Source organism: Drosophila biarmipes, chromosome X, assembly GCF_025231255.1.
Source record: "Drosophila biarmipes strain raj3 chromosome X, RU_DBia_V1.1, whole genome shotgun sequence".
NCBI classification, from domain to species: domain Eukaryota; kingdom Metazoa; phylum Arthropoda; class Insecta; order Diptera; family Drosophilidae; genus Drosophila; species Drosophila biarmipes.
Window position 1 is genome coordinate 26,626,852 of NC_066611.1, and position 25,033 is coordinate 26,651,884.

At 41.1% G+C, this 25,033-nt stretch overlaps 3 protein-coding genes across 4 annotated transcripts; 2 read left to right on the forward strand and 1 right to left on the reverse strand.

Annotated features, from left to right (window-relative positions):
* Positions 1 to 145: 145 nt before the first annotated feature.
* On the forward strand, positions 146 to 2,543 carry LOC108024123 (circadian clock-controlled protein daywake). Its single transcript, XM_017093904.3, has 3 exons — positions 146 to 1,152; positions 1,285 to 1,777; positions 2,140 to 2,543. Exons 1-3 carry the CDS (start codon positions 1,071 to 1,073, stop codon positions 2,339 to 2,341), a joined length of 777 nt encoding a protein of 258 aa, XP_016949393.1. The 5' UTR covers positions 146 to 1,070; the 3' UTR covers positions 2,342 to 2,543.
* Positions 2,419 to 10,422, reverse strand: LOC108024120 (period circadian protein). 2 transcript variants are annotated; one of them, XM_017093901.3, is made up of 9 exons: positions 10,176 to 10,422; positions 7,327 to 7,481; positions 5,811 to 6,838; positions 5,386 to 5,742; positions 3,637 to 5,300; positions 3,295 to 3,528; positions 3,045 to 3,185; positions 2,786 to 2,969; positions 2,419 to 2,726 (listed from the first exon to the last, which is right to left on the reverse strand). In XM_017093901.3, exons 1-8 carry the CDS (start codon positions 10,269 to 10,271, stop codon positions 2,898 to 2,900), a joined length of 3,747 nt encoding a protein of 1,248 aa, XP_016949390.2. In that variant the 5' UTR covers positions 10,272 to 10,422; the 3' UTR covers positions 2,419 to 2,726; positions 2,786 to 2,897. The 2 variants fall into 2 exon arrangements, with proteins under 2 accessions (XP_016949390.2, XP_043949669.1); XM_044093734.2 differs by having other exon boundaries at positions 2,786 to 2,990.
* On the forward strand, positions 7,352 to 24,957 carry LOC108024125 (YEATS domain-containing protein 4). Its single transcript, XM_017093906.3, has 2 exons — positions 7,352 to 7,490; positions 24,236 to 24,957. Exon 2 carries the CDS (start codon positions 24,256 to 24,258, stop codon positions 24,955 to 24,957), a length of 702 nt encoding a protein of 233 aa, XP_016949395.1. The 5' UTR covers positions 7,352 to 7,490; positions 24,236 to 24,255.
* Positions 24,958 to 25,033: the final 76 nt, after the last annotated feature.

A 25,033-nucleotide genomic window follows, 5' to 3' on the forward strand; every position in this document is an offset into this window, starting at 1 on the left:
CAAATGCTGATGAGCAAAATTCGTTTGTACAATTTGCCGTAGCCAAGCTAGATTGTGGGTCTCATTGAAATCCATCATTTAATTTTCTGATATTTCGAAGTACATTTGCGAAGATTCATTGCTAATGTCACTATCCGAGTACATAATACCCGTCGTTGATCAGGGTCTTGTGTAATCCGCGTCATCACACCGACACGTCAGAAGATCAAAGTTTAATTCCACACTTGTCCACACTGACCTAGAACCTTACACGCACTGTCAATTGGCTGAGCATATACAATACCCCGGTGACCTTACCGATGGGCACCTGATGGCAACCGGAATCCGCCGATTCACTCCGTATTAAAGTCCAAATCGGTCGACGGAAACTTATTTGAAACATTTTTGAAACCTCATAGAAGAACAAATAGAAACAGCATTTACCTTGTTTAGGTAAATACCTTTATCTTTTCCAACAAGATTTTTCCTAGCTAATATTCAGAAACATTCGGAAAAGTCGATTTAACGCAAAGACCAGGGTCACATTTATGTGTATTTGCCTTTATGTGCCTTTTAAATTTAACTCGGAATATAAAACCTCTATAGACGGAGAAGAGAAACCAGTTCCCCATTGCAACTGAGTTGCGTTTCATTTAGTTTTCCCTCATATTCATGTTACTTCAGTTTCAGTAATGTTTAATTCATGAATTATGCGTTCAGAAACTGGAAAAAACATAATTGGCGAATTTTAAAGCTGGAAATTTTTTTAACTGCTAGCGAAATTGTATGTAATAACCAAATAATTAACATTAGTCCTTATAAGTAATAATAAAATAGAGTAATAAATTATACAATTTAACCAAAACCAGAGTTTGAAAAAATATGGTTGGCCAAAGTGGAGGGTTTAGATAATGTTTTATGCCGGTGCGATGGGGTTTAGGAGCAATTGACTAGATCTGGTCCCAGAATCGCACTAGAACTTGCACTCGGCTTCTATAGGATGCATAAATAGGCCCGGCTTCGGGTTGGAGAGGGTCAGTGTCAGTTGTCGCTCAGCTTAATCGGTAAACAGAAATCGGATTACGGAGAAAATGCAGCCAACCGATGTCTCGGTATCCATGTTATGGATCGGTGTACTGTGCCTGGTTCCTTACAGCGTCTCCGATTTATTCCGTGAGTGTCCAAACGTTTAACAAGTTATTTAGCCAATACAATTTTGACAAAGTTTCCAGATTTTATTTTAGCACTGATATGAACAAAATAAAACCTTCATTGCTTAATTTATTTTCTTTGGAAATACCACAGCATCGCTCCTAAATCGGTGCACGGCGGAGGATGAGTCGTGTCACGTGGCGCAGGCGCAGAAGTTTTTTGAAGCCTTTAAAAAGGGCATTCCAGGGCTGCAGGGGTCCGGTCTGGAGCCCATTGATCTGGGAACGTTGCGCGTCGAGAGCGGGGGCCACTCGGAGTCCCTGCAGTTTAAGCTGGTCATGAGCGATGCCCAGCTCTTTAACCTGGCTAATTCCGCAGTGGTCAAGAGCCTAAAAGGCTTCACCAAGGACCTTACGAAGCCGCTCAAGCTTACAATGGTCTTGGATGCACCGGAGCTGGTGGTGCGGGCTAAGTACGATGTGAACGGCAAACTCCTCATCCTGCCCATCGTTAGCGAGGGGGATTTAACCATTCGGCTTAACGAGGTCCAGCTCAAGTCAAGGATTATGGTGGAACCTGAAAAGCGGTCCGATGGCCATACATATCTTAACATCACCGATTACAAAACGATCACCAAGATCAAGGGGTGGGTAAATAAAGCGTTACTGAGAATTTACTTTGTCCAAATTGCATGATTTGGAGATTTGTGGATTTGATGTACCAGGCGAACAGAAAAATCCCTAGCTCATAAGGTGAAATGGACATCTCAAGTGAGTGGCCAAGTAACGACTGTTTTCCAAAAAGGTCAATTGTTAAATGCCAGCAGCCCCCTGCTATGGATTATGTTCGCCTGGTGTCGGAAATCAAGAAATTTGTAATGAAGAGTTTCGGATTTTTATAAAAATTTCGATTCCAAGCACCAGGCTAACAAAAGCTGTTGTGGGCGATTGAGTAAAGTTAGGTCCCAGGAGCCTTTATACCTTTTATAACATTACTTTACATTCATAGTGGCCACTTCGACATGACGAATCTGTTCAACGACAACGTGGAGCTTCGTGAGAGCACCCTGAAAGTCCTTAACCAGGAGTGGAACACTCTGGCTGTCGATGTTCAGCCCAAACTCAACGAGGCCTGTTCCAAGGCCTTTAGATCCATACTGCAAAATTTGTGGAAAAACATACCTTATGACGAATTCTTTATATCGGGATAAGCGCTATGCTCAAATATGTCCAAGTTATTGTTACACTCATAAAAGAAGTAGGTATCATTAAATAAAGTACACACATATCTGTTAAAGGACCAATTACTACTTTACTACTTTTGGCTAAGCAGGGATTGGTTATGCAATTTATTTTACGAACGAATAATAAATAAAAATGTCTTTAAAATAGAAATAAATTGTTTACCGCTGAGATGTTTAAAGAATTTTAATTTTTCGCAGGTAATATTTTTGATTTGAGATCTAACTATCCTCTGATTTTTCAGCGGATACGTTATTATTAGGAAATCTTCACCAGTTCATCTTGCCGCTTTCGTTGCTTTACTAAGGTTCAGAAGAGTTGATATCCTACGGACATGTTCGTAAACCTGGAAAACTTGAAGATAAACTCAGGATTAGCTGTGGCACCAGGTCAGGTGATTGAAAACTGCTCACTCTTTTCTAGGATTCCTGCTCGTCCTCGGTGATTGCTGCTTGGTTCGTCCTAGGGATCGACATTGTGCACCCGATTGTGCACGTCGGTCAGCAGCAACTGAGGGTTTAGCTACTACCCATCCCCATGCTGCGTCTGGTCCTCTTCAGGATGTTCCATAATCTTGCTTTCCGAAGTGCTGATACTCTGTGGGATACAACGTATGACCTTATGAGTGTGACTCCAGTAATCCAGTAACACTAAAGAATAACAACGAAATACCTTTAGTTTACGATGCTTGGGATCCTTTTCGGTGTCCGGTGGACTCTCAGATCCATCCGTGGTCTTGATGAAGGATGAGTAGAACGACGAGAAGCTGGAGCCATCCATGTCATCGCTGTTTCCATTGCTGTCCGTGTATTTCTGTGGGTAAGTAGGTGTTGTTATACTGGTGTATTTAATTTCCAATGTCTTATTATGATCGTTAAAAATTCAAATATTTGCATTTCATTATATTTTTATTCATAATTACTTTGTTGTTGGTGGGGTTGCTGCTGCAGGGCGGGTCGGAGTTGTAGTCGCCCATCACGGAGGGAATTGGCGAGGAGTCGGGCACCTCCTTTTTGCAGGGATCGGACACAGCCACATTGGAACCCGGGTCCGCCTTTGCGGAGGTGGTTTGTGAGGAGGGCCTTTGTACCTGGGCGGTGGTGGTGACCGAGTGGAATGCCCCAGGCACCTTCTTTGTCATTGAAGCTGGAGTGGCCTGCAAAAACATCAGAATAAGATTCGTTATCAAAACATATTAATCAGGCCGGCCAGAAAAGAAGGCACTCAGACTGCTCATCTGGGACTAGCCTATCCGCTGACTCACTGTGTATACTGTCTTGTTGTAGGCTGACTGAGAGCCCAACGGTCGCTCCGGTACCTGTAGGGCATTGGCCATCCCGGGGAAGGGCATCGGCTGGTACATCATGGCCGTGGCGGCCGCCGCCGCCGGATGTGTGTAGAAAAGGGAGGGATGTGGGTACATAACGCCGGCCATGTACTGAAGTGGCATAGCCTGGGCGGCCGCTGCTGCTGCCTGCTGCGAGGTGGTGGGCAGCTCCACGCCACTCTTGTGCGGGTGCTTGTGGATCCTAGGGGAGCGGGTGGGACTGGTGGGTGTCAAAGAAGCGGGGATGTAGTAGAACGTCGGGAAGAGGCCGGCGGAGGAGAAGCTGCTCTGAGCCATTGCCGTGTGCGTGGAGTGGACGGGCGGGGTGATGCCTACTGAAAATGGTGGCCAGAGGTTGATGTTCTGAGTGCAGGTGGGATACGAGGAGGGACCTGGCGTAGAACTGCCCACCGAGGAGGTGGCTCCGGCCGCGCCCCCTGCTCCTCCCCCTCCTCCTGGGGTTCCTGCTCCCGATGTTGTCGTGGTCCTGCCTTCCGGTGTTCCCGCTATACCTGGCGCGGTTCCTCCTCCGCCTGCCACACCTGCTCCTCCCGACCCCACCCCGCCAGAGCCCACTGCTGCTCCCCCGCTTCCTGCCGCCCCCTTGACTGCATCCGCTCCCAAGGTCAGCTGCTGCTTGGGCTTGTTCGCCTCTCCCTCCCACGAGTGGGAACCGCCTCTTTTGATCCCATGTCCTGGCCCACTGTACTCCAGCATCTTGAGGGTGTCGGTCGTGGACTTTTTGTTTTTTTCCCCGGTGCGACCTCGGGACTCCCTGTGCTTCTTTAGCATAAACTTTTCCATTTCGTCGTTGTGCTTGTTTAGCAGCGATTCGGTGAGCGTAATGGGCGGCGTGGCGGCCCCTCCGCCTCTGGAGGAGCTGGTCGTCCCGGTTCCAGTACCGGAATTGGTTCCGTTACCCGTACCGGTTCCTGTTCTGGTACCGGTTCCTGTTCCTGTTCCTGTCCCTGTTCCGGTTCCTGTGCCTGTTCCCGTGCCCGTTCCACCCGTGCCCGCAATGCTCGTATTGGTCACACTGCTCATGTGGATATTACTGGCAGTGGTAAAGTTGCCCGAGGAGCCACTGCCTCCACTACCGTCGTGGACGGGACTCATCGGTCCACTGGCCCCACTGACACAGGTGCCGCGCGGCTCTGCCGTCTCTGTCTTGGGCGGATCAAGCTCCGCCGGTGCCGTGACCGGCTTGCTGTTGAAAAAACGCAGCAGGTTCTCGTTATAGTTTAGCTGGTTGTAGCTGGGCGGCGTCTCTGTGGAGCTCTTACTGTCATAGTAGTCATGGTGCGGCGAAATCTCGCCGAGCATTACGCTGTCCCGCTCCGAGACTGTCAGCTCGTTTTCGTGCGGCAGCTCCAGTTTAAGGTCAGCCCGGGATACCTCGTCCATGAGGGTCTCCATAAAGCTGGCGAGTGCCTGGCAGCGACGGGAGACCTCCTGTTTGACCGTATCTGAAGGACGGGACACAGTCTCCGCCAGGCGCTTGACGATGTCCTCCTTGATTCGCGTGTTCCGGCTCTGAGCCTCCTCCGATATCTTGAGCTTGCACGTGGGCGCCGCCTCAAAGACATTGCACTGTTTGGGTCCTGTGGATGTTTAAGTTCAATATTTCATTAAATCAGTTAAAGTTTGGTTCAGTTGTGAGGAAATGGAAAGGAACGGCGAGCTCACCTTGAAAAACTCGATGATGTCCGACAACGAACTCCAGCTTGCGAGACCACGGGTTCACGAAGCTGGTCCATTCGGTCTCCAAAAGGACGTAGCAGCCGTTCTGGATGAGAAAGCGGTACGGCTTGCTGCAGAAGGAAGCGCCAGCCGTCTGGCCCTTCTTCATCACCGTCTCGTAGGTCTCCTTCATGACGGTGAGGTCCTCGTGGTGGTAGAAGTCCATAATGCTGCGCCCTATCAGGTCCTGCGGCAGATATCCCAGCGCACTTACCGCCGCACTGTCCACATGCGAGATAATACCGGTGGCCGTGTGCCGGATGGCGAACTTAGGGCTCTTTTGGGAGAGGATCTCATCGGGAACTAGAAACGAAGAAGAAAGAATGGGGAGTCACTCCATGTAAACTTATTCAACAAAAATTTTAACGCACCCTTGTAGCTGCTCTTAATCGGAGTGGCGCAGATGACGAGCAGCATGTTGGTGCCATTTGAGACCATGTAGTTGTCGGGTCGCGCCTCCTCCGGGGCCTCTCTGAATGTGAGGCCCAGCCGAAAGGGTTCGTAGCTGACCGGTCGCCCGATTACTCCGAATCCGCCGGACTTTAATCCTCGGTAGCGTCGCAGCATCACGCAGAACGTGCTCTTGGCATCCTTGGGCATACTGCCCCGGGATTCGGCGATGGGTATCCCCGTGGTTATTTGACTGGCGAACGTGGCCCGATCCTTGAGGTGCACAAAGTCGATGAAGGATCTACCCAGCCACATGTCGCGTGGAAAGCCCAGGACATCGGTAATGCTGGGCGTGGTGTACAGGACAATGCCGTCGTGCATGGATATCACGCAGCAAAAGCTGTCTTCCTTCACCCGCTCCCCTCGCTGCCCTCCGGATGCTCCACCACCCACTCCCGTCATGGACTCCAGTTTTCCCGGTGCTGATTCCCAGGTCCTATCGAATTTTGCCAAGCTGCTGTCCAGGCCGGAGCCGTGACCCACTCCGCCGCAACCGCCCACTCCGCCCCCCATTGAAGGCGGCACTACGGTCATGGACAGCGGCGAGGGGATGGGAAAGCTCTGGGCCGCCTCCGACTTGACCACGCCCTCGCCACGATCCGCCTCCGACTCTGATCCGGACTGGTCCTCCTCCTCCTCCCGCTGAAGCTGCTCCGTGGCCTCGGGCTCGTTGCGGTCCTCTCCATGCTGCTGGTCCTGCAATGTCTGCTGGTCTCCGCATGCACTGCTACTGGGCCGTGGCTTATCGTCCGCTCCCTCCAGGGACGTCGCCGAGATCAGGGACTGCACCTGCGTCTGCCCCGCTCCCTTGTTTTTCTTCTTCTTGCGCGACTTGTCCTTGTTCCGCTTGATGATCATGTCGCTGCTGCTAGCCTGCGTCGAGGGCTTGCCGCCATAGCCACTGCTGCCGGAGGAGTGGCTGCCGCTCAGGCGCGACTTGGAGCTGCCACTGCAATGGGGAAGAGGTTAAAAACCAACCGTTTGCGGGGTGACCAAAGCCGATTCAGCCCGCCAAAGCATGTGTGTAGCCTTATCCCGGAAGCCATCGACCCATAGTAAGTCAGCATAGTACGAAAAGAAGTCCCTTGAAATGGGAAATATGGCTTGCATACTTTCCAGGCCGTACAGTTTGTACTGAGCTCAACCCAAATCTAGGTCTAATTTAAAAAGTAACGATAAATATATCGAAAGTGTCACCCCCTCACTTTACATTTTCTTTGTATCGAATCATAGTGCTGCCACTCCTTCTAACAACAGTTATAAGCTGGCGTCAAGCGTTGAAGAAGCAGCGCACGACGCCTTGCTGTGGCAAATTATATTTAATAATCCTAGTAAATAAAGCTAGTAAACAGCCAAGGCCTAGGCAAGTGATTCAGGCCCCACACCCCTACTTGGTGACAGGGGGGCACGGAATCCGCGGAGTTTTGGACGACTTACCTGCGCTGCGACTGGCTGTTGCTGCAGCTGTTTGAATACGCCGAGTCGGACACCTTGGTGTTGTGTGTGGACTCCGTGGACTCGCCACCCTCCATGTTGTTTAGATTCTCCAGTTCGCCGAGCTGGTTGGAAGCAATGTAGGTGTGGCGGGGCTCCTGAAAATCGTAAGTACAAAGGTTTGAGTTTATGCACGCATCCCAGGTGTAATCAAACTTCTACAGGTCAGAGCAGTGGTCGAACCACTCATACTCCACAGCTTGAACTTAAAAGTGCTCCTATCAAACTCTAGTTTTCACTCTGTTGGTTAATCAACTAGTTGTTCGGGTAAAGGGGCTTGTAGAGTCGAAAGTTTCATCAAAATGCCCAAGCAGCTGCAGAATCGACTTGCACTTTCATTCAAAACAGTGTCGCTGCGTGAATGTGAGTCGTTTGTATTGTGAAATAGCCGAGTGCCGAAATGAATCACAGATTTGTTGCAGCATTCTGTTACGTTCCACAAAAATCGGGCTCTTGTGGCGAGCGCAGCTTCCCTTTCAATCAAGCAATTATTCGTCGGCCCTCATCGAAATACTTGCGTATGCACAGTGTATATTTGTTTATTTTATTCACGTTGTTTGCCTTTGTTTCTCTTAGCTCATTTGAGAGCCTCAAGAAAAAACTTATTTGGCTTGGCATTAGCTATGAGTAAGCAACGTTCAAGCTTATTTTAATGTGTGGCCTGAACACGCATATCATAACCACACATTTACCGAGCTCTCCCATTCATTGACATCTGAATCAAAAAGCAGTTCATAATGCTTCCGAATCAATCCCATTTCTTCATCTTGTAGAAGATGTTGACCTTAGAAAAACGACTATTTAGCTTGTTAAGAAGGAACTCCACTCCAACTTCACATGCCTTTACAAGAAGCACTTTTCGCACCGGAAAGGACAAGGAACCTGGTGATGTGGACTCACTTTTATATTAAGTGATGGCGTACCACATCCTATTACACTGTCAATCAAACATCTCAATAAAAAAGAGATCTATGCAATACAGACCATTATCTTGAAGCTTTTCGTCCTAGCGGGGCGGCCAAATAATTCTTCATCCTCCACGGATAGCAAGTAAGCTAATATGCAAAAGAAAAAAAGGAACTTCGCTACGACCAGTTCCAATCAGCTACCGTTTCACTGGGCTAATTAAGAGCGGTTTGACGGGGAGGAGGTAAAATGTTGCATTCACGTGCAGCTGCAGGCGCTGTCTGTAGTGCTTTCGTTGTTCCCGACAACGGCTGCCGTTATGAATCGCAGATACAAATACAGTCAAACACACCCACATCCAAGCACAGATAAATTGGTTAACAGCTACCTACCAGGTACCTATTCTGGGAGTGCAGTGTAGAGGTCTGCTGATTTGTCAAACATTCTAAAAGAAGAAGTGTACCATAAGCCAAAAATTATTTCGTAAGCGTTTATATACGTAATACCGACAACATTCATGTTATGGAGTTCAGTCGATACGATTACGTAAGTTTGGGTTTAAATTTCTCAGTTTGCAAAATCAGCAATCCCAAAGAATACTTGCATAAGCATATTGACAAAACATTGTATGAGCGTTAGCTTGGACCTGATGCCTGGGGGCCCTTGAATTTGCATCTATAACTAAAAGCTCCTTTGTAGCTACATTTTATTGTTGCATGTTACATGTTGCACACTGCATTCAAATAGCTAAGGAAACATGAAATGTAATCAGTTAATTATGTTAAAATGTTCCAACCTCCATAAAATTCTGAAAAAACCTTAAGCAAATGAACCAATTGGTCCTTACCATCGACACTGCAAAAGACTTAACTTCATTTAAAAAAACCGCTCAAATGCAAAGCTATGAACCACTGCGTCGAGCCTCCAATTGTATAATTCAACAGATAACCCAGTTTACAACGATACGTCAGTTAACTTTGACGCAGTTTCGTCAAACGCTAACAAATCAAAAAGGGGCCAACTGGTCGAGTCCTTGCGGGAGGCTTGGATTGCGGGATTACATTTGGCTGTGCGTCACTCGCGAGAAAGTTAGATAATGCAGTGAGGAATGCGCGACAGACGGTGGATAACAGTCCCAGAACTGGGGAGTAGGGGTTGTCAGTTATAGGTTTGCGTTGTGGGAAAATGCAATGCCGAAGCGGGGCGTGGGGGGCGAGCTATTAATGTTTTTCGGTTTCACTTGTATAACATGACTGCGGCTTTCCAAATCTGTTTAACAAAAAGATGTATTTACCGTGAATAAATGGGACCACGTGGCGTATGCGAACTAGGTGAGTTAGCAAATTAGCTGCACTCTCATACCCACTTTCACTCAATGATTTTCCTGTTTGGGCTTGATTGTTTGTATTGTTTTTTATTTTAAGTTCTTTCTTGTGCACGAACTTTACGTATGCGTAATATCCTGGAACCCAAAATAATTATACACATGATTTCCCGTTGTTACGAATGGCGAAATTACTTCATTTTAAGCCACTCAAGGCAGGCAAAGGACTGCAGCCCATTTTAGAAAAATGTGCACTTTAAGCCCCATTAGATAGACGGTTTCCCATTGCAACATGTTTGAAAAGCGAAGTATCGTTCAGTAGGGTCAGGTATGGCTTTCAGTTTTTGTTTACGCTACAGTTGATTACAATTTTTAGCGCTTTGTGCAACGTGCACTGTGCGGTCGACACTTATTAATAAACACTATATATGTACGCCATAGAGATGTTATGAACCAAGTTCTTTATGTAAGTTGGGCCCGAGTTTGCAATATGATAATGGGTCCCTCTCCGGCCTCTTGCTATTTTGTGTTTTTATTGCAACAACGTGACAACTGCACTTACACTCTCGCTTGCTCTCCCTGATGCACTCTTGAGAGTATGAGATAGGTTTTTATCAAGTTTCAGGCTTTGCTTCTCACTTTTGAAACTGATATACATTCAACTCCGGCACTCTCACTGTCACCAAATAATTGAAAAGTATTGTTTATAGGACAAGAAGTTCTCTTGCGTGGTTTTACGGGTCGTTGTTTCGATTATTTAAAATACTTCGATTGACGGCGACCGCGTTAGTCGACCTTCTGGCTTTAAATCCCCACGAATACTAGCTGTGGCCCGCAAGCTCCGATATGGGTATATGCCGTCGTATACTCGCATTCTGAGAATTTTCTCACACTCAGTCGCCGCTCTCCACTGTCGCTCAGAATCGGAATAATCGGTTCGCTCGGGAATCGTATGCTGTACTCGGACTCTTCTGGCATTAACCCTTGCGCGGAGCTTTTGTAAACCCTTTGAGGAAATAAGCTTACAAATCTCTAAGAATCTTTAAGAAAGTTGAAATTATAGATACATTTCCTGTTAATTATTTATTTTAGGAAATTTTTTTTATTTATAAGATTTTTTTTGTTAACTCAAAACAGAAAATCATAAAAAGACAACACAATCATTTATGCACTTATCTTCCAGTGCGAGTTATTTTTTTCGATTGTTTATATTTTATATGTTGAACTTTCGAATTCGTGAAATTCAAAACCAGTCCCGGCGTACCAACTTGAGGTTAAGGAAAGCTATGGAATCCGTTGTCTTTTTGGGGGTGGTTGGGTGGCGTCGGGTGTCCGCCGCGGGCTGGCAGCACGTTTTCTGGGGGGTGTTTTTCGAGGGGTGCCCTGGGCGGACGATTTGCGGGCCAAGTCACGCAATTCGCCACGTGAGCGTCGGCTCTTCACTGCCTACGGCTTTCATGGAACGCTTTTTGCACTGGGGCCTGCCTCACGACGGCTTTTGCATCAGGCACTGACATTTCGCAACGCATTACTCACCTACAATCTTTCATCTAACGCCAGTTCTCATACAGACACAAATAAAAGTGGCGCCAAGCTTTTGGCCTCAAACTCTCTATTCGCCTCTCGGAAGCTCCACCTGGTCAGGTGTGCTCTGTGGCACGTACTGATTGAAATGCCAGCGACAGCTGACTTTTCTTTGCTTCGCCATCTCCGTCCAACGAGTATTGGGTTTCGAGAACGGCAAGCGCGTGTTGCAGCCCAGAGGTGGCGTCACACATCATCAAGAAGGGATTCCGCGTAATCTTAGGGGTCGATGAACTCTATGAGAGGGAGTGACTGGACTTTAAGGCCTGACTAGCAGCCGACCCAGCTCATTTACTACCAGCAATAAAAAAGACTTAAGATTCACAAAGATCACTTAAAAAAAAAATTTTTACACATTAAAAAATGTTTTTTTCCTTGCAATTACAAGTTGAAAGTAACCGTTACTCGTAGAGTAAAAGGGTGTACTAGATTTGTGTTCTAGATTTGTCGGAAAGTATGTAACAGGCAGAAGGAAGCCTCTCCGACCCCCATATCTTCTTGATCAGGATCACTAGCCGAGTCGATCTAGCCATGTCCGTCTGTCTGTCTGTCCTTATGAACGCTGAGATCCAGCAGATTCCTGGGCTTCCTGCGCAGCGCAAGGTTGTTTCAGCGGGGTGCCACGCCCACAATCCAAGAAAATCTGTAGCACATACAGTTATGACACACAACATCTACTGAAATAACAGGTAGGTAGTGCCCTAAAATATAGCTTTGCTCCCTTAAGTAACTGGTATCTGATAGTCGAGGCACTCGACTATAGCGTTCTTCCTTGTTATACCCTTGCAGAAGGTATAATGATTTCAGTCAGAAGTTTGCGACGCAGTAAAGGAGACGTTTCCGACCCCATAAAGTATATATATTCTTGATCAGCGTCACAAGACGATTCGATCTAGTCCGTCCGTTATAGCTCCCATAGGAACTATCGGAGAAAAAATTTAAAAAAATTATACCTTCGGTGTTTTTTAACATATAACCTTCTAAGCTTGGATATAACATTTTTAAATTAGTTCTGAGTTTCGAATTGAATTTTATCAAAATCGGACGACTATATCATATAGGAACAATCGGAACAATCGGAAAATTAGTGGTAAAATAATATTAAAAAATTATATCTTCGGTGTATTTTAACTTATAACTTCCTACGCTTGGAAATAACATTTTTTATTTGGTTTTGAATTTCGAATTAATTTTTATCAAAATTGGACGACTATATCATATAGCTGTCATTGGAACGACCGGATAATTAATGGGAAATAATGTGAAACAAATTATAGCTTGGGGCTTTTTGACATATTGTCTTATAATATTGGGAATATACAACTTTATATTTTTAAGAATTTCGAATTCAATTTAATAAAATTATTGATTATTTTTTATAACTGCAAGGGTATACAATCTTCGACTTGCCGAAGTTAACTTCCTTTCTTGTTTTATTGGTAAAATTGACCATTCAACCAAATGGATGGTAGCCCTCTGAATGAGTAACAGTGAATTATAAATAATTTAATTATAGATAGATTTAATAATAGTTCTTAGTACTTTTAGCTTATTTTTAAACATTTAATAACAAGGCTTGGCAACACTGCTAGCGATAACCTTGGAATGAAAAAGGTCAGATACATTGAAAGTTTACCTTTTCCCAAGAATTTATAACCTTGTGAAAAGGCAAGCGATACAATGTAAATGTAAGTTAAATTGAATATGACAATACCTTTGTGTAAGTGACAGCGCTTTACTCCTTTATGAGCACATAAGCGAGCCAACTTTTATTTAGTCAGCGACCACGATGTGTTTACGTTGAAAGAACACAATTAGCTAAACATACAAGCAACATATAACCCACGACGAGGGAAAGACTCTTTAGAACCTTCGCCTGCTTATTAAATCCTAATGATCTCGCTCTGGACCAGGAAGGACCTCGGCAATCAGGTCCCAACAACGATGCATTCAACATTTATGCATTACCAACATTAAAAAAAAGGTCCTTTGATATGTCAAAAATGTACATACATATGTTACTAACGGGACCTCATCACACCCTTAAAGCTCCACCGAAGGAGTCACTTTCGACCCGATACGCAAGTCATATTCTTGCTATGTATACTCTTATCAAGCTTCCTCTCGGAGTTGGTAGAATTCTATAATATTCCTTGTGTGATTTTACATTTATGTATGTATTTATGGGCGCATTTAGAGCAATATAACTTCTTGTAGCCCGATCCAAGTGTAGAAAGTGCTATTATTTTTATCAGCTTTCTCATCGGTCTGCGGTAGCTTGGAATAATTGAATTTTATTAATTGTCGGCTTTGCCGGGTCGAGTGGGTGTGAAAATCCCTTTGCCCTGACCCACTCCAAACAAACCTCTATTGTGGGCCACGTGGTAGTGTTTGCAAAAAGTTAGCCAGAGTTTGCAGGGGTTTGTTCTTATCTATTCCGGCCACACACGTGCCAAAAAGTCACAGGCGCCTGCCCGAAAATGATAAAGAGCAATTGAATTAGCCACCAAACTGCTGCTAATTTGATTTTGATGCTGGCAACTGGTGACTTTCCCTACTTTGTCACTCTCGAGCTCTTTTGATATGATGTGATTTTATTTGATTGCCACTAATCGGATTTCGGGGGGTGGTTTTGGGTGAGTGTCGGTCGGACTGTGAGCGGGATTAGATCTGAGTTCCCAAGGCCCACCCTCTAATGCCCACGTGACGATGGCTTACGGACCTGCTTTTGAATATGGATTGCGATGATATGCCAGTGATCTACTTCAGGTGGGCTGTTCGGATGCCTCTTATTCCCATTGCCATTGGAAATAATATAATGGTTCCAAAAAACAAGGAAATTTCTTGTAAAGTGCATTAAATCCATTAGAATTAAAGATAAACTAAACATGAAAATCTATTTCAGAATATAAACACAGACTAACATAGGTTTCAACCTTCCAAATGGGTGTTCAATTAATCAAGTTATGGATATTAGCCGTGCAGTTTTGGGTGCCCAATCTAAAAACCACTAGGAATACGGAAAAGTTCAACATGAATAAGGTCTAAAATGTTGACCTTCTTTTAAAAGTAATATTTTAATGCAGATTATTAAAGAATTTAAACACAAACTTATAGAGGTATAAATCTTCTAAATCGGTATTCAATTACCCAAGCTATGAAAACCATAATTAAACATGAAAATAGGCTTAAATTTGGACCCTCCTTTTAATAATCAACCTTCAAAATCGGTATAAAATTATTCAACTAATGTCCATTCAAAAATCCACCAGGAATACGGAAATTAAACGGAAATTAAACGTGAACGTATACTAAAAAAACTAAAAAATAAAAGTAAATTTAAAAGTAATATTTTAAAGCAGATTATTAGAGAAATAAATAGGCTAAAATTTGAACCCTCTTTTAAAAGTGATATTTTTATACAGATTATAAGAGAATTTAAACACAAACTTATGGAGGTATCAACCTTTCAAATCAGTTTTCAATTACACAAGTTGTGGATCATAGACCTGCAGTTTTAGCTGCCCATTGTAGAAGCCACTAGGAGTACGTAAAGCTTGAACATATAAATAGGCTAAAATTTTGAACCTCTTTTAAAGGTAATATTTTTATACGGATTATAAGAGAATTTAAACATAAATTTATGGAGGTATCAACCTTCAAAATCGGTGTTCAACTAGTCAAGTTGTGGATCATAGACGTTCCGTTTTAGATGCCCATTTTAGAAGCCACTAGGAGTACGGAAAAATTGAACATATAAACAGGCTAAAATTTGGACCTTCTTTTAAAAGTGATATTTTTATACAGTTTATTAGAGAATTTAAACACAAACTTATAGAGGTATCAACCTCCAAAATCGGCATTCAATTACTCAAGTTGTGGATCATAGACCTGCAATTTTAGATGCCCATTCTAGAAGCCACTAGGAGTACGGAAAAATTGAACATATAAGCAGGCTAAAATTTGGACCCTCTTTTAAAAGTGATATTTTCATACAGTTTATTAGAGAATTGAAACACAAACTTATAGAGGTATCAACCTTATAAATCGGCATTCAATTACTCAAGTTGTGGATCATAGACCTGCAGTTTTAGATGCCCATTGTAGAAGCCACTAGGAGTACGGAAAACTTGAACATATAAACAGGCTAAATTTTGGACCTTCTTTTAAAAGTGATATTTTTATACAGTTTATTAGAGAATTTAAACACAAACTTATGGAGGTATCAACCTCCAAAATCGGCATTCAATTACTCAAGTTGTGGATCATAGACCTGCAGTTTTAGATGCCCATTCTAGAAGCCACTAGTAGTACGGAAAAATTGAACATATAAACAGGCTAAAATTTGGACCCCCTTTTAAAAGTGATATTTTCATACAGTTTATTAGAGAATTAAAACACAAACTTATAGAGGTATCAACCTTATAAATCGGCATTCAATTACTCAAGTTGTGGATCATAGACCTGCAGTTTTAGATGCCCATTGTAGAAGCCACTAGGAGTACGGAAAACTTGAACATATAAACAGGCTAAATTTTGGACCTTCTTTTAAAAGTGATATTTTTATACAGTTTATTAGAGAATTTAAACACAAACTTATGGAGGTATCAACCTCCAAAATTGGCATTCAATTACTCAAGTTGTGGATCATAGACGTTCAGTTTTAGATGCCCATTGTAGAAGCCACTAGGAGTACGGAAAAATTGAACATATAAACGGCTAAAATTTGGACCCCCTTTTAAAAGTGATATTTTCATTCAGTTTATTAGAGAATTGAAACACAAACTTATAGAGGTATCAACCTCCAAAATCGGCATTCAATTACTCAAGTTGTGGATCATAGACGTTCAGTTTTAGATGCCCATTCTAGAAGCCACTAGGAGTACGGAAAACTTGAACATATAAACAGGCTAAAATTTGGACCCTCTTTTAAAAGTGATATTTTTATACAGTTTATTAGAGAATTTAAACACGAACTTATGGAGGTATCAACCTTCAAAATAGGTGTTCAACTACTCAAGTTGTGGATCATATACGTTCAGTTTTAGATGCCCATTCTAGAAGCCACTAGTAGTACGGAAAAATTGAACATATAAGCAGCCTAAAATTTGGACCCCCTTTTAAAAGTGATATTTTCATACAGTTTATTAGAGAATTAAAACACAAACTTATAGAGGTATCAACCTCCAAAATCGGTGTTCAACTACTCAAGTTGTGGATCATAGACGTTCAGTTTTAGATGCCCATTCTAGAATCCACTAGGAGTACGGAAAAATTGAACATATAAGCAGCCTAAAATTTGGACCCTCTTTTAAAAGTGATATTTTCATACAGTTTATTAGAGAATTGAAACACAAACTTATAGAGGTATCAACCTTATAAATCGGCATTCAATTACTCAAGTTGTGGATCATAGACCTGCAGTTTTAGATGCCCATTGTAGAAGCCACTAGGAGTACGGAAAACTTGAACATATAAACAGGCTAAATTTTGGACCTTCTTTTAAAAGTGATATTTTTATACAGTTTATTAGAGAATTTAAACACAAACTTATAGAGGTATCAACCTTATAAATCGGCATTCAATTACTCAAGTTGTGGATCATAGACCTGCAGTTTTAGATGCCCATTCTAGAAGCCACTAGTAGTACGGAAAAATTGAACATATAAACAGGCTAAAATTTGGACCCCCTTTTAAAAGTGATATTTTCATACAGTTTATTAGAGAATTAAAACACAAACTTATAGAGGTATCAACCTTATAAATCGGCATTCAATTACTCAAGTTGTGGATCATAGACCTGCAGTTTTAGATGCCCATTGTAGAAGCCACTAGGAGTACGGAAAAATTGAACATATAAACAGGCTAAAATTTGGACCGGCCTTTAAAAGTAATATTTTTATACAGATTATTAGAGAATTGAAACACAAACTTATGGAGGTATCAACCTTATAAATCGGCATTCAATTACTCAAGTTGTGGATCATAGACCTGCAATTTTAGATGCCCATTCTAGAAGCCACTAGTAGTACGGAAGAATTGAACATATAAACAGGCTAAAATTTGGACCCCCTTTTAAAAGTGATATTTTCATACAGTTTATTTGAGAATTAAAACACAAACTTATAGAGGTATCAACCTTATAAATCGGCATTCAATTACTCAAGTTGTGGATCATAGACCTGCAGTTTTAGATGCCCATTGTAGAAGCCACTAGGAGTACGGATAACTTGAACATATAAACAGGCTAAAATTTGGACCTTCTTTTAAAAGTGATATTTTTATACAGTTTATTAGAGAATTTAAACACAAACTTATGGAGGTATCAACCTCCAAAATCGGCATTCAATTACTCAAGTTGTGGATCATAGACGTTCAGTCTTAGATGCCCATTCTAGAAGCCACTAGTAGTACGGAAAAATTGAACATATAAACAGGCTAAAATTTGGACCCCCTTTTAAAAGTGATATTTTCATACAGTTTATTAGAGAATTAAAACACAAACTTATAGAGGTATCAACCTTATAAATCGGCATTCAATTACTCAAGTTGTGGATCATAGACCTGCTGTTTTAGATGCCCATTCTAGAAGCCACTAGTAGTACGGAAAAATTGAACATATAAACAGGCTAAAATTTGGACCCCCTTTTAAAAGTGATATTTTCATACAGTTTATTAGAGAATTAAAACACAAACTTATAGAGGTATCAACCTTATAAATCGGCATTCAATTACTCAAGTTGTGGATCATAGACCTGCAGTTTTAGATGCCCATTGTAGAAGCCACTAGGAGTACGGAAAACTTGAACATATAAACAGGCTAAAATTTGGACCTTCTTTTAAAAGTGATATTTTTATACAGTTTATTAGAGAATTTAAACACAAACTTATGGAGGTATCAACCTCCAAAATCGGCATTCAATTACTCAAGTTGTGGATCATAGACGTTCAGTTTTAGATGCCCATTCTAGAAGCCACTAGGAGTACGGAAAAATTGAACATATAAGCAGGCTAAAATTTGGACCCTCTTTTAAAAGTGATATTTTCATACAGTTTATTAGAGAATTGAAACACAAACTTATAGAGGTATCAACCTTATAAATCGGCATTCAATTACTCAAGTTGTGGATCATAGACCTGCAGTTTTAGATGCCCATTGTAGAAGCCACTAGGAGTACGGAAAACTTGAACATATAAACAGGCTAAATTTTGGACCTTCTTTTAAAAGTGATATTTTTATACAGTTTATTAGAGAATTTAAACACAAACTTATGGAGGTATCAACCTCCAAAATCGGTATTCAATTACTCAAGTTGTGGATCATAGACGTTCAGTTTTAGATGCCCATTGTAGAAGCCACTAGGAGTACGGAAAAATTGAACATATAAACAGGCTAAAATTTGGACCCCCTTTTAAAAGTGATATTTTCATTCAGTTTATTAGAGAATTGAAACACAAACTTATAGAGGTATCAACCTTATAAATCGGCATTCAATTACTCAAGTTGTGGATCATAGACCTGCAGTTTTAGATGCCCATTGTAGAAGCCACTAGGAGTACGGAAAACTTGAACATATAAACAGGCTAAAATTTGGACCTTCTTTTAAAAGTGATATTTTTATACAGTTTATTAGAGAATTTAAACACAAACTTATGGAGGTATCAACCTCCAAAATCGGCATTCAATTACTCAAGTTGTGGATCATAGACGTTCAGTTTTAGATGCCCATTCTAGAAGCCACTAGGAGTACGGAAAAATTGAACATATAAGCAGGCTAAAATTTGGACCCTCTTTTAAAAGTGATATTTTCATTCAGTTTATTAGAGAATTGAAACACAAACTTATAGAGGTATCAACCTTATAAATCGGCATTCAATTACTCAAGTTGTGGATCATAGACCTGCAATTTTAGATGCCCATTCTAGAAGCCACTAGTAGTACGGAAGAATTGAACATATAAACAGGCTAAAATTTGGACCCCCTTTTAAAAGTGATATTTTCATACAGTTTATTTGAGAATTAAAACACAAACTTATAGAGGTATCAACCTTATAAATCGGCATTCAATTACTCAAGTTGTGGATCATAGACCTGCAGTTTTAGATGCCCATTGTAGAAGCCACTAGGAGTACGGATAACTTGAACATATAAACAGGCTAAAATTTGGACCTTCTTTTAAAAGTGATATTTTTATACAGTTTATTAGAGAATTGAAACACAAACTTATGGAGGTATCAACCTCCAAAATCGGCATTCAATTACTCAAGTTGTGGATCATAGACGTTCAGTCTTAGATGCCCATTCTAGAAGCCACTAGTAGTACGGAAAAATTGAACATATAAACAGGCTAAAATTTGGACCCCCTTTTAAAAGTGATATTTTCATACAGTTTATTAGAGAATTAAAACACAAACTTATAGAGGTATCAACCTTATAAATCGGCATTCAATTACTCAAGTTGTGGATCATAGACCTGCTGTTTTAGATGCCCATTCTAGAAGCCACTAGTAGTACGGAAAAATTGAACATATAAACAGGCTAAAATTTGGACCCCCTTTTAAAAGTGATATTTTCATACAGTTTATTAGAGAATTAAAACACAAACTTATAGAGGTATCAACCTTATAAATCGGCATTCAATTACTCAAGTTGTGGATCATAGACCTGCAGTTTTAGATGCCCATTGTAGAAGCCACTAGGAGTACGGAAAACTTGAACATATAAACAGGCTAAAATTTGGACCTTCTTTTAAAAGTGATATTTTTATACAGTTTATTAGAGAATTTAAACACAAACTTATGGAGGTATCAACCTCCAAAATCGGCATTCAATTACTCAAGTTGTGGATCATAGACGTTCAGTTTTAGATGCCCATTCTAGAAGCCACTAGGAGTACGGAAAAATTGAACATATAAGCAGGCTAAAATTTGGACCCTCTTTTAAAAGTGATATTTTCATTCAGTTTATTAGAGAATTGAAACACAAACTTATAGAGGTATCAACCTTATAAATCGGCATTCAATTACTCAAGTTGTGGATCATAGACCTGCAGTTTTAGATGCCCATTGTAGAAGCCACTAGGAGTACGGAAAACTTGAACATATAAACAGGCTAAATTTTGGACCTTCTTTTAAAAGTGATATTTTTATACAGTTTATTAGAGAATTTAAACACAAACTTATGGAGGTATCAACCTCCAAAATCGGCATTCAATTACTCAAGTTGTGGATCATAGACGTTCAGTTTTAGATGCCCATTGTAGAAGCCACTAGGAGTACGGAAAAATTGAACATATAAACAGGCTAAAATTTGGACCCCCTTTTAAAAGTGATATTTTCATTCAGTTTATTAGAGAATTGAAACACAAACTTATAGAGGTATCAACCTTATAAATCGGCATTCAATTACTCAAGTTGTGGATCATAGACCTGCAGTTTTAGATGCCCATTGTAGAAGCCACTAGGAGTACGGAAAACTTGAACATATAAACAGGCTAAAATTTGGACCTTCTTTTAAAAGTGATATTTTTATACAGTTTATTAGAGAATTTAAACACAAACTTATGGAGGTATCAACCTCCAAAATCGGCATTCAATTACTCAAGTTGTGGATCATAGACGTTCAGTTTTAGATGCCCATTCTAGAAGCCACTAGGAGTACGGAAAAATTGAACATATAGGCAGGCTAAAATTTGGACCCTCTTTTAAAAGTGATATTTTCATACAGTTTATTAGAGAATTGAAACACAAACTTATAGAGGTATCAACCTTATAAATCGGCATTCAATTACTCAAGTTGTGGATCATAGACCTGCAGTTTTAGATGCCCATTGTAGAAGCCACTAGGAGTACGGAAAACTTGAACATATAAACAGGCTAAATTTTGGACCTTCTTTTAAAAGTGATATTTTTATACAGTTTATTAGAGAATTTAAACACAAACTTATGGAGGTATCAACCTCCAAAATCGGCATTCAATTACTCAAGTTGTGGATCATAGACGTTCAGTTTTAGATGCCCATTCTAGAAGCCACTAGGAGTACGGAAAAATTGAACATATAGGCAGGCTAAAATTTGGACCCTCTTTTAAAAGTGATATTTTCATACAGTTTATTAGAGAATTGAAACACAAACTTATAGAGGTATCAACCTTATAAATCGGCATTCAATTACTCAAGTTGTGGATCATAGACCTGCAGTTTTAGATGCCCATTCTAGAAGCCACTAGTAGTACGGAAAAATTGAACATATAAACAGGCTAAAATTTGGACCCCCTTTTAAAAGTGATATTTTCATACAGTTTATTAGAGAATTTAAACACAAACTTATAGAGGTATCAACCTTATAAATCGGCATTCAATTACTCAAGTTGTGGATCATAGACCTGCAGTTTTAGATGCCCATTCTAGAAGCCACTAGGAGTACGGAAAAATTGAACATATAAGCAGGCTAAAATTTGGACCCTCTTTTAAAAGTGATATTTTCATACAGTTTATTAGAGAATTGAAACACAAACTTATAGAGGTATCAACCTTATAAATCGGCATTCAATTACTCAAGTTGTGGATCATAGACCTGCAGTTTTAGATGCCCATTGTAGAAGCCACTAGTAGTACGGAAAAATTGAACATATAAACAGGCTAAAATTTGGACCCCCTTTTAAAAGTGATATTTTCATACAGTTTATTAGAGAATTTAAACACAAACTTATAGAGGTATCAACCTTATAAATCGGCATTCAATTACTCAAGTTGTGGATCATAGACCTGCAGTTTTAGATGCCCATTCTAGAAGCCACTAGTAGTACGGAAAAATTGAACATATAAACAGGCTAAAATTTGGACCCCCTTTTAAAAGTGATATTTTCATACAGTTTATTAGAGAATTAAAACACAAACTTATGGAGGTATCAACCTCCAAAATCGGCATTCAATTACTCAAGTTGTGGATCATAGACCTGCAGTTTTAGATGCCCATTGTAGAAGCCACTAGTAGTACGGAAAAATTGAACATATAAACAGGCTAAAATTTGGACCCCCTTTTAAAAGTGATATTTTCATACAGTTTATTAGAGAATTAAAACACAAACTTATAGAGGTATCAACCTTATAAATCGGCATTCAATTACTCAAGTTGTGGATCATAGACCTGCAGTTTTAGATGCCCATTGTAGAAGCCACTAGTAGTACGGAAAAATTGAACATATAAACAGGCTAAAATTTGGACCCCCTTTTAAAAGTGATATTTTCATACAGTTTATTAGAGAATTAAAACACAAACTTATAGAGGTATCAACCTTATAAATCGGCATTCAATTACTCAAGTTGTGGATCATAGACCTGCAGTTTTAGATGCCCATTGTAGAAGCCACTAGGAGTACGGAAAACTTGAACATATAAACAGGCTAAAATTTGGACCTTCTTTTAAAAGTGATATTTTTATACAGTTTATTAGAGAATTTAAACACAAACTTATGGAGGTATCAACCTCCAAAATCGGCATTCAATTACTCAAGTTGTGGATCATAGACGTTCAGTTTTAGATGCCCATTCTAGAAGCCACTAGGAGTACGGAAAAATTGAACATATAAGCAGGCTAAAATTTGGACCCTCTTTTAAAAGTGATATTTTCATACAGTTTATTAGAAAATTGAAACACAAACTTATAGAGGTATCAACCTTATAAATCGGCATTCAATTACTCAAGTTGTGGATCATAGACCTGCAGTTTTAGATGCCCATTGTAGAAGCCACTAGGAGTACGGAAAAATTGAACATATAAACAGGCTAAAATTTGGACCCCCTTTTAAAAGTGATATTTTCATTCAGTTTATTAGAGAATTAAAACACAAACTTATAGAGGTATCAACCTTATAAATCGGCATTCAATTACTCAAGTTGTGGATCATAAACGTTCCACTAGGAATACGGAAAAATTGAACATGCATGCAGGCTGTGGATCATATAAAAAAATTTAACATAAAAATAGGCGTAAATTTTAAAAGTAATATTTTAATAATAATCATAAAGATTATGTATAGCATTGTAAAGTATATATTGTTTCTTTATAGGTATTAGCGTCATTAAATACCCAATTAGAGTTTGGTGATCATAACATTGTGAAGTAATTTTTTTTAATATTGGCATAGCTGGTATTCTTTTTGTAATCTAAAAAATGAGTTGCCAAGTGCAAATAACCATGAAACACTTCAACCTTTTATTTTACTGTTCGAAGATGTAAATCTTAATCTGGGTTTAAGTAGAAAAAAGTTTCTCCAAAGGCGTTGAAATTTCAACGCCTCTGTTATTACCAAGAACTTTTCTTTCCGCGTTGTTCTACGCCTTAAATCGAATTTACGTAATTACCATGGCCAAAAGTTCAGAAAAGTATGGGTAAAAGAGGTTTAGAGTACTTAATGCGCAGGCGCTAGGAGGCGGAGTTTACTCAAGAGCGCTAAGGGTTGCTAGGACCTGGGCATTTATTTCGCCAGACATCTTTTTGGCACAGGAAAATGCAGCTAAAACTTAATTCTTAGGCTAACATTTCGAGGTGGGATCTCAAAAGTCACAGGGCCATGAATTTACCCAGACCCGTCAGCACAATACACATACGAGTTCGATTAAGTTGGACTTGGATATTTTTCAAGTTTCTGGCATTTACAATAGTTCTACTGCTCCTGCATCAGGAAAGAATAGGGTTAACGTAACCACTATATTCCGGCTGCAGAAGGAACAAGTGTGGAATGGCGGCTTGTCTAAAATGTTGATGCAGTTGTAGCAATCTTCGCTGAAGCGGAACACCACCATCTGCACATTGTCGGATAGTGAGTCCAACAACCAAGAACCACGTCAAGGTGCGTCTTCGCCACCTTAGCTTAGTGCCTCTAGTAGGCTTCTGTTTTCCTTGTTACCATCTGTTTAAAGATCCCATTTTATTAGTTTTTTTTTTAAATTTTCGTAATGCTAAAAGTCATCTCGTCTTGTAAAATTTTTGGTTACACATGGTTTAAAAATTAACTCTGATTCTATTATATTTAAGGATACCGATACGGAATCGGAATGAGTTACACGAACATCCTGCGCCAGCAAAACGTGGTGGACGACTGTCAGCGAGTAAGTTGCAACCGCGGACCGGTGTCCAATCTCTACGGGCGCTGTGTGATCAGCCGGGATATTGTAATCGGGTGCAGAATGGAACAATGCGATCCAGACTTGCCGTACATGCTGGAGCCCACGTGGAGTGTTTACCTTCGGTCTGATCGTGATGGCGGTGATCTGTCCCGCTTCGTGCGAAGAGTCACTTTTAAGATGTCGCCGCGACTGCCGATGAGATTACACGTGGCGGACAGTGCTCCGTTCGAGATCAGCGAGGTGCTCGGCAGCGACTTCCCTGTGGAGGTGCAGGTGCAGTATGTGGACGCCCGGATGTCAGCCACCTCATACGTATTCCGACCGAGAGTGGTTCGTGAGGGTCATGGCGGAATCTGCGAGGAGGTGCCCGACAAAATGATATTCGTGAATCCCACGCCTGCGATGAGGCTAAGCCTCTTACCCGTTTATGTGCCATGTGTAAGTGGTCCGCCCAAGGCTAAAGAAACCTCCGAGACCCAGTTGGAGCGGCGCGATTCGGATAGGAAGGGTGAGCAGAAGGAACGGGATCAGGAGCAGGTGGGAGATGTGGCACGACAAACGCAACCGCAGTCCGCTCTGCTCAAGAAACGCCTAAGTGTGGGTGGAAACTACACCAACAGCCACCAGTAAAATATAATATTAACCGGTGAGTAGACTAATTCGATTTCAATGGACGAAAATAAGTGTTGAAACATGGGGGAAAACA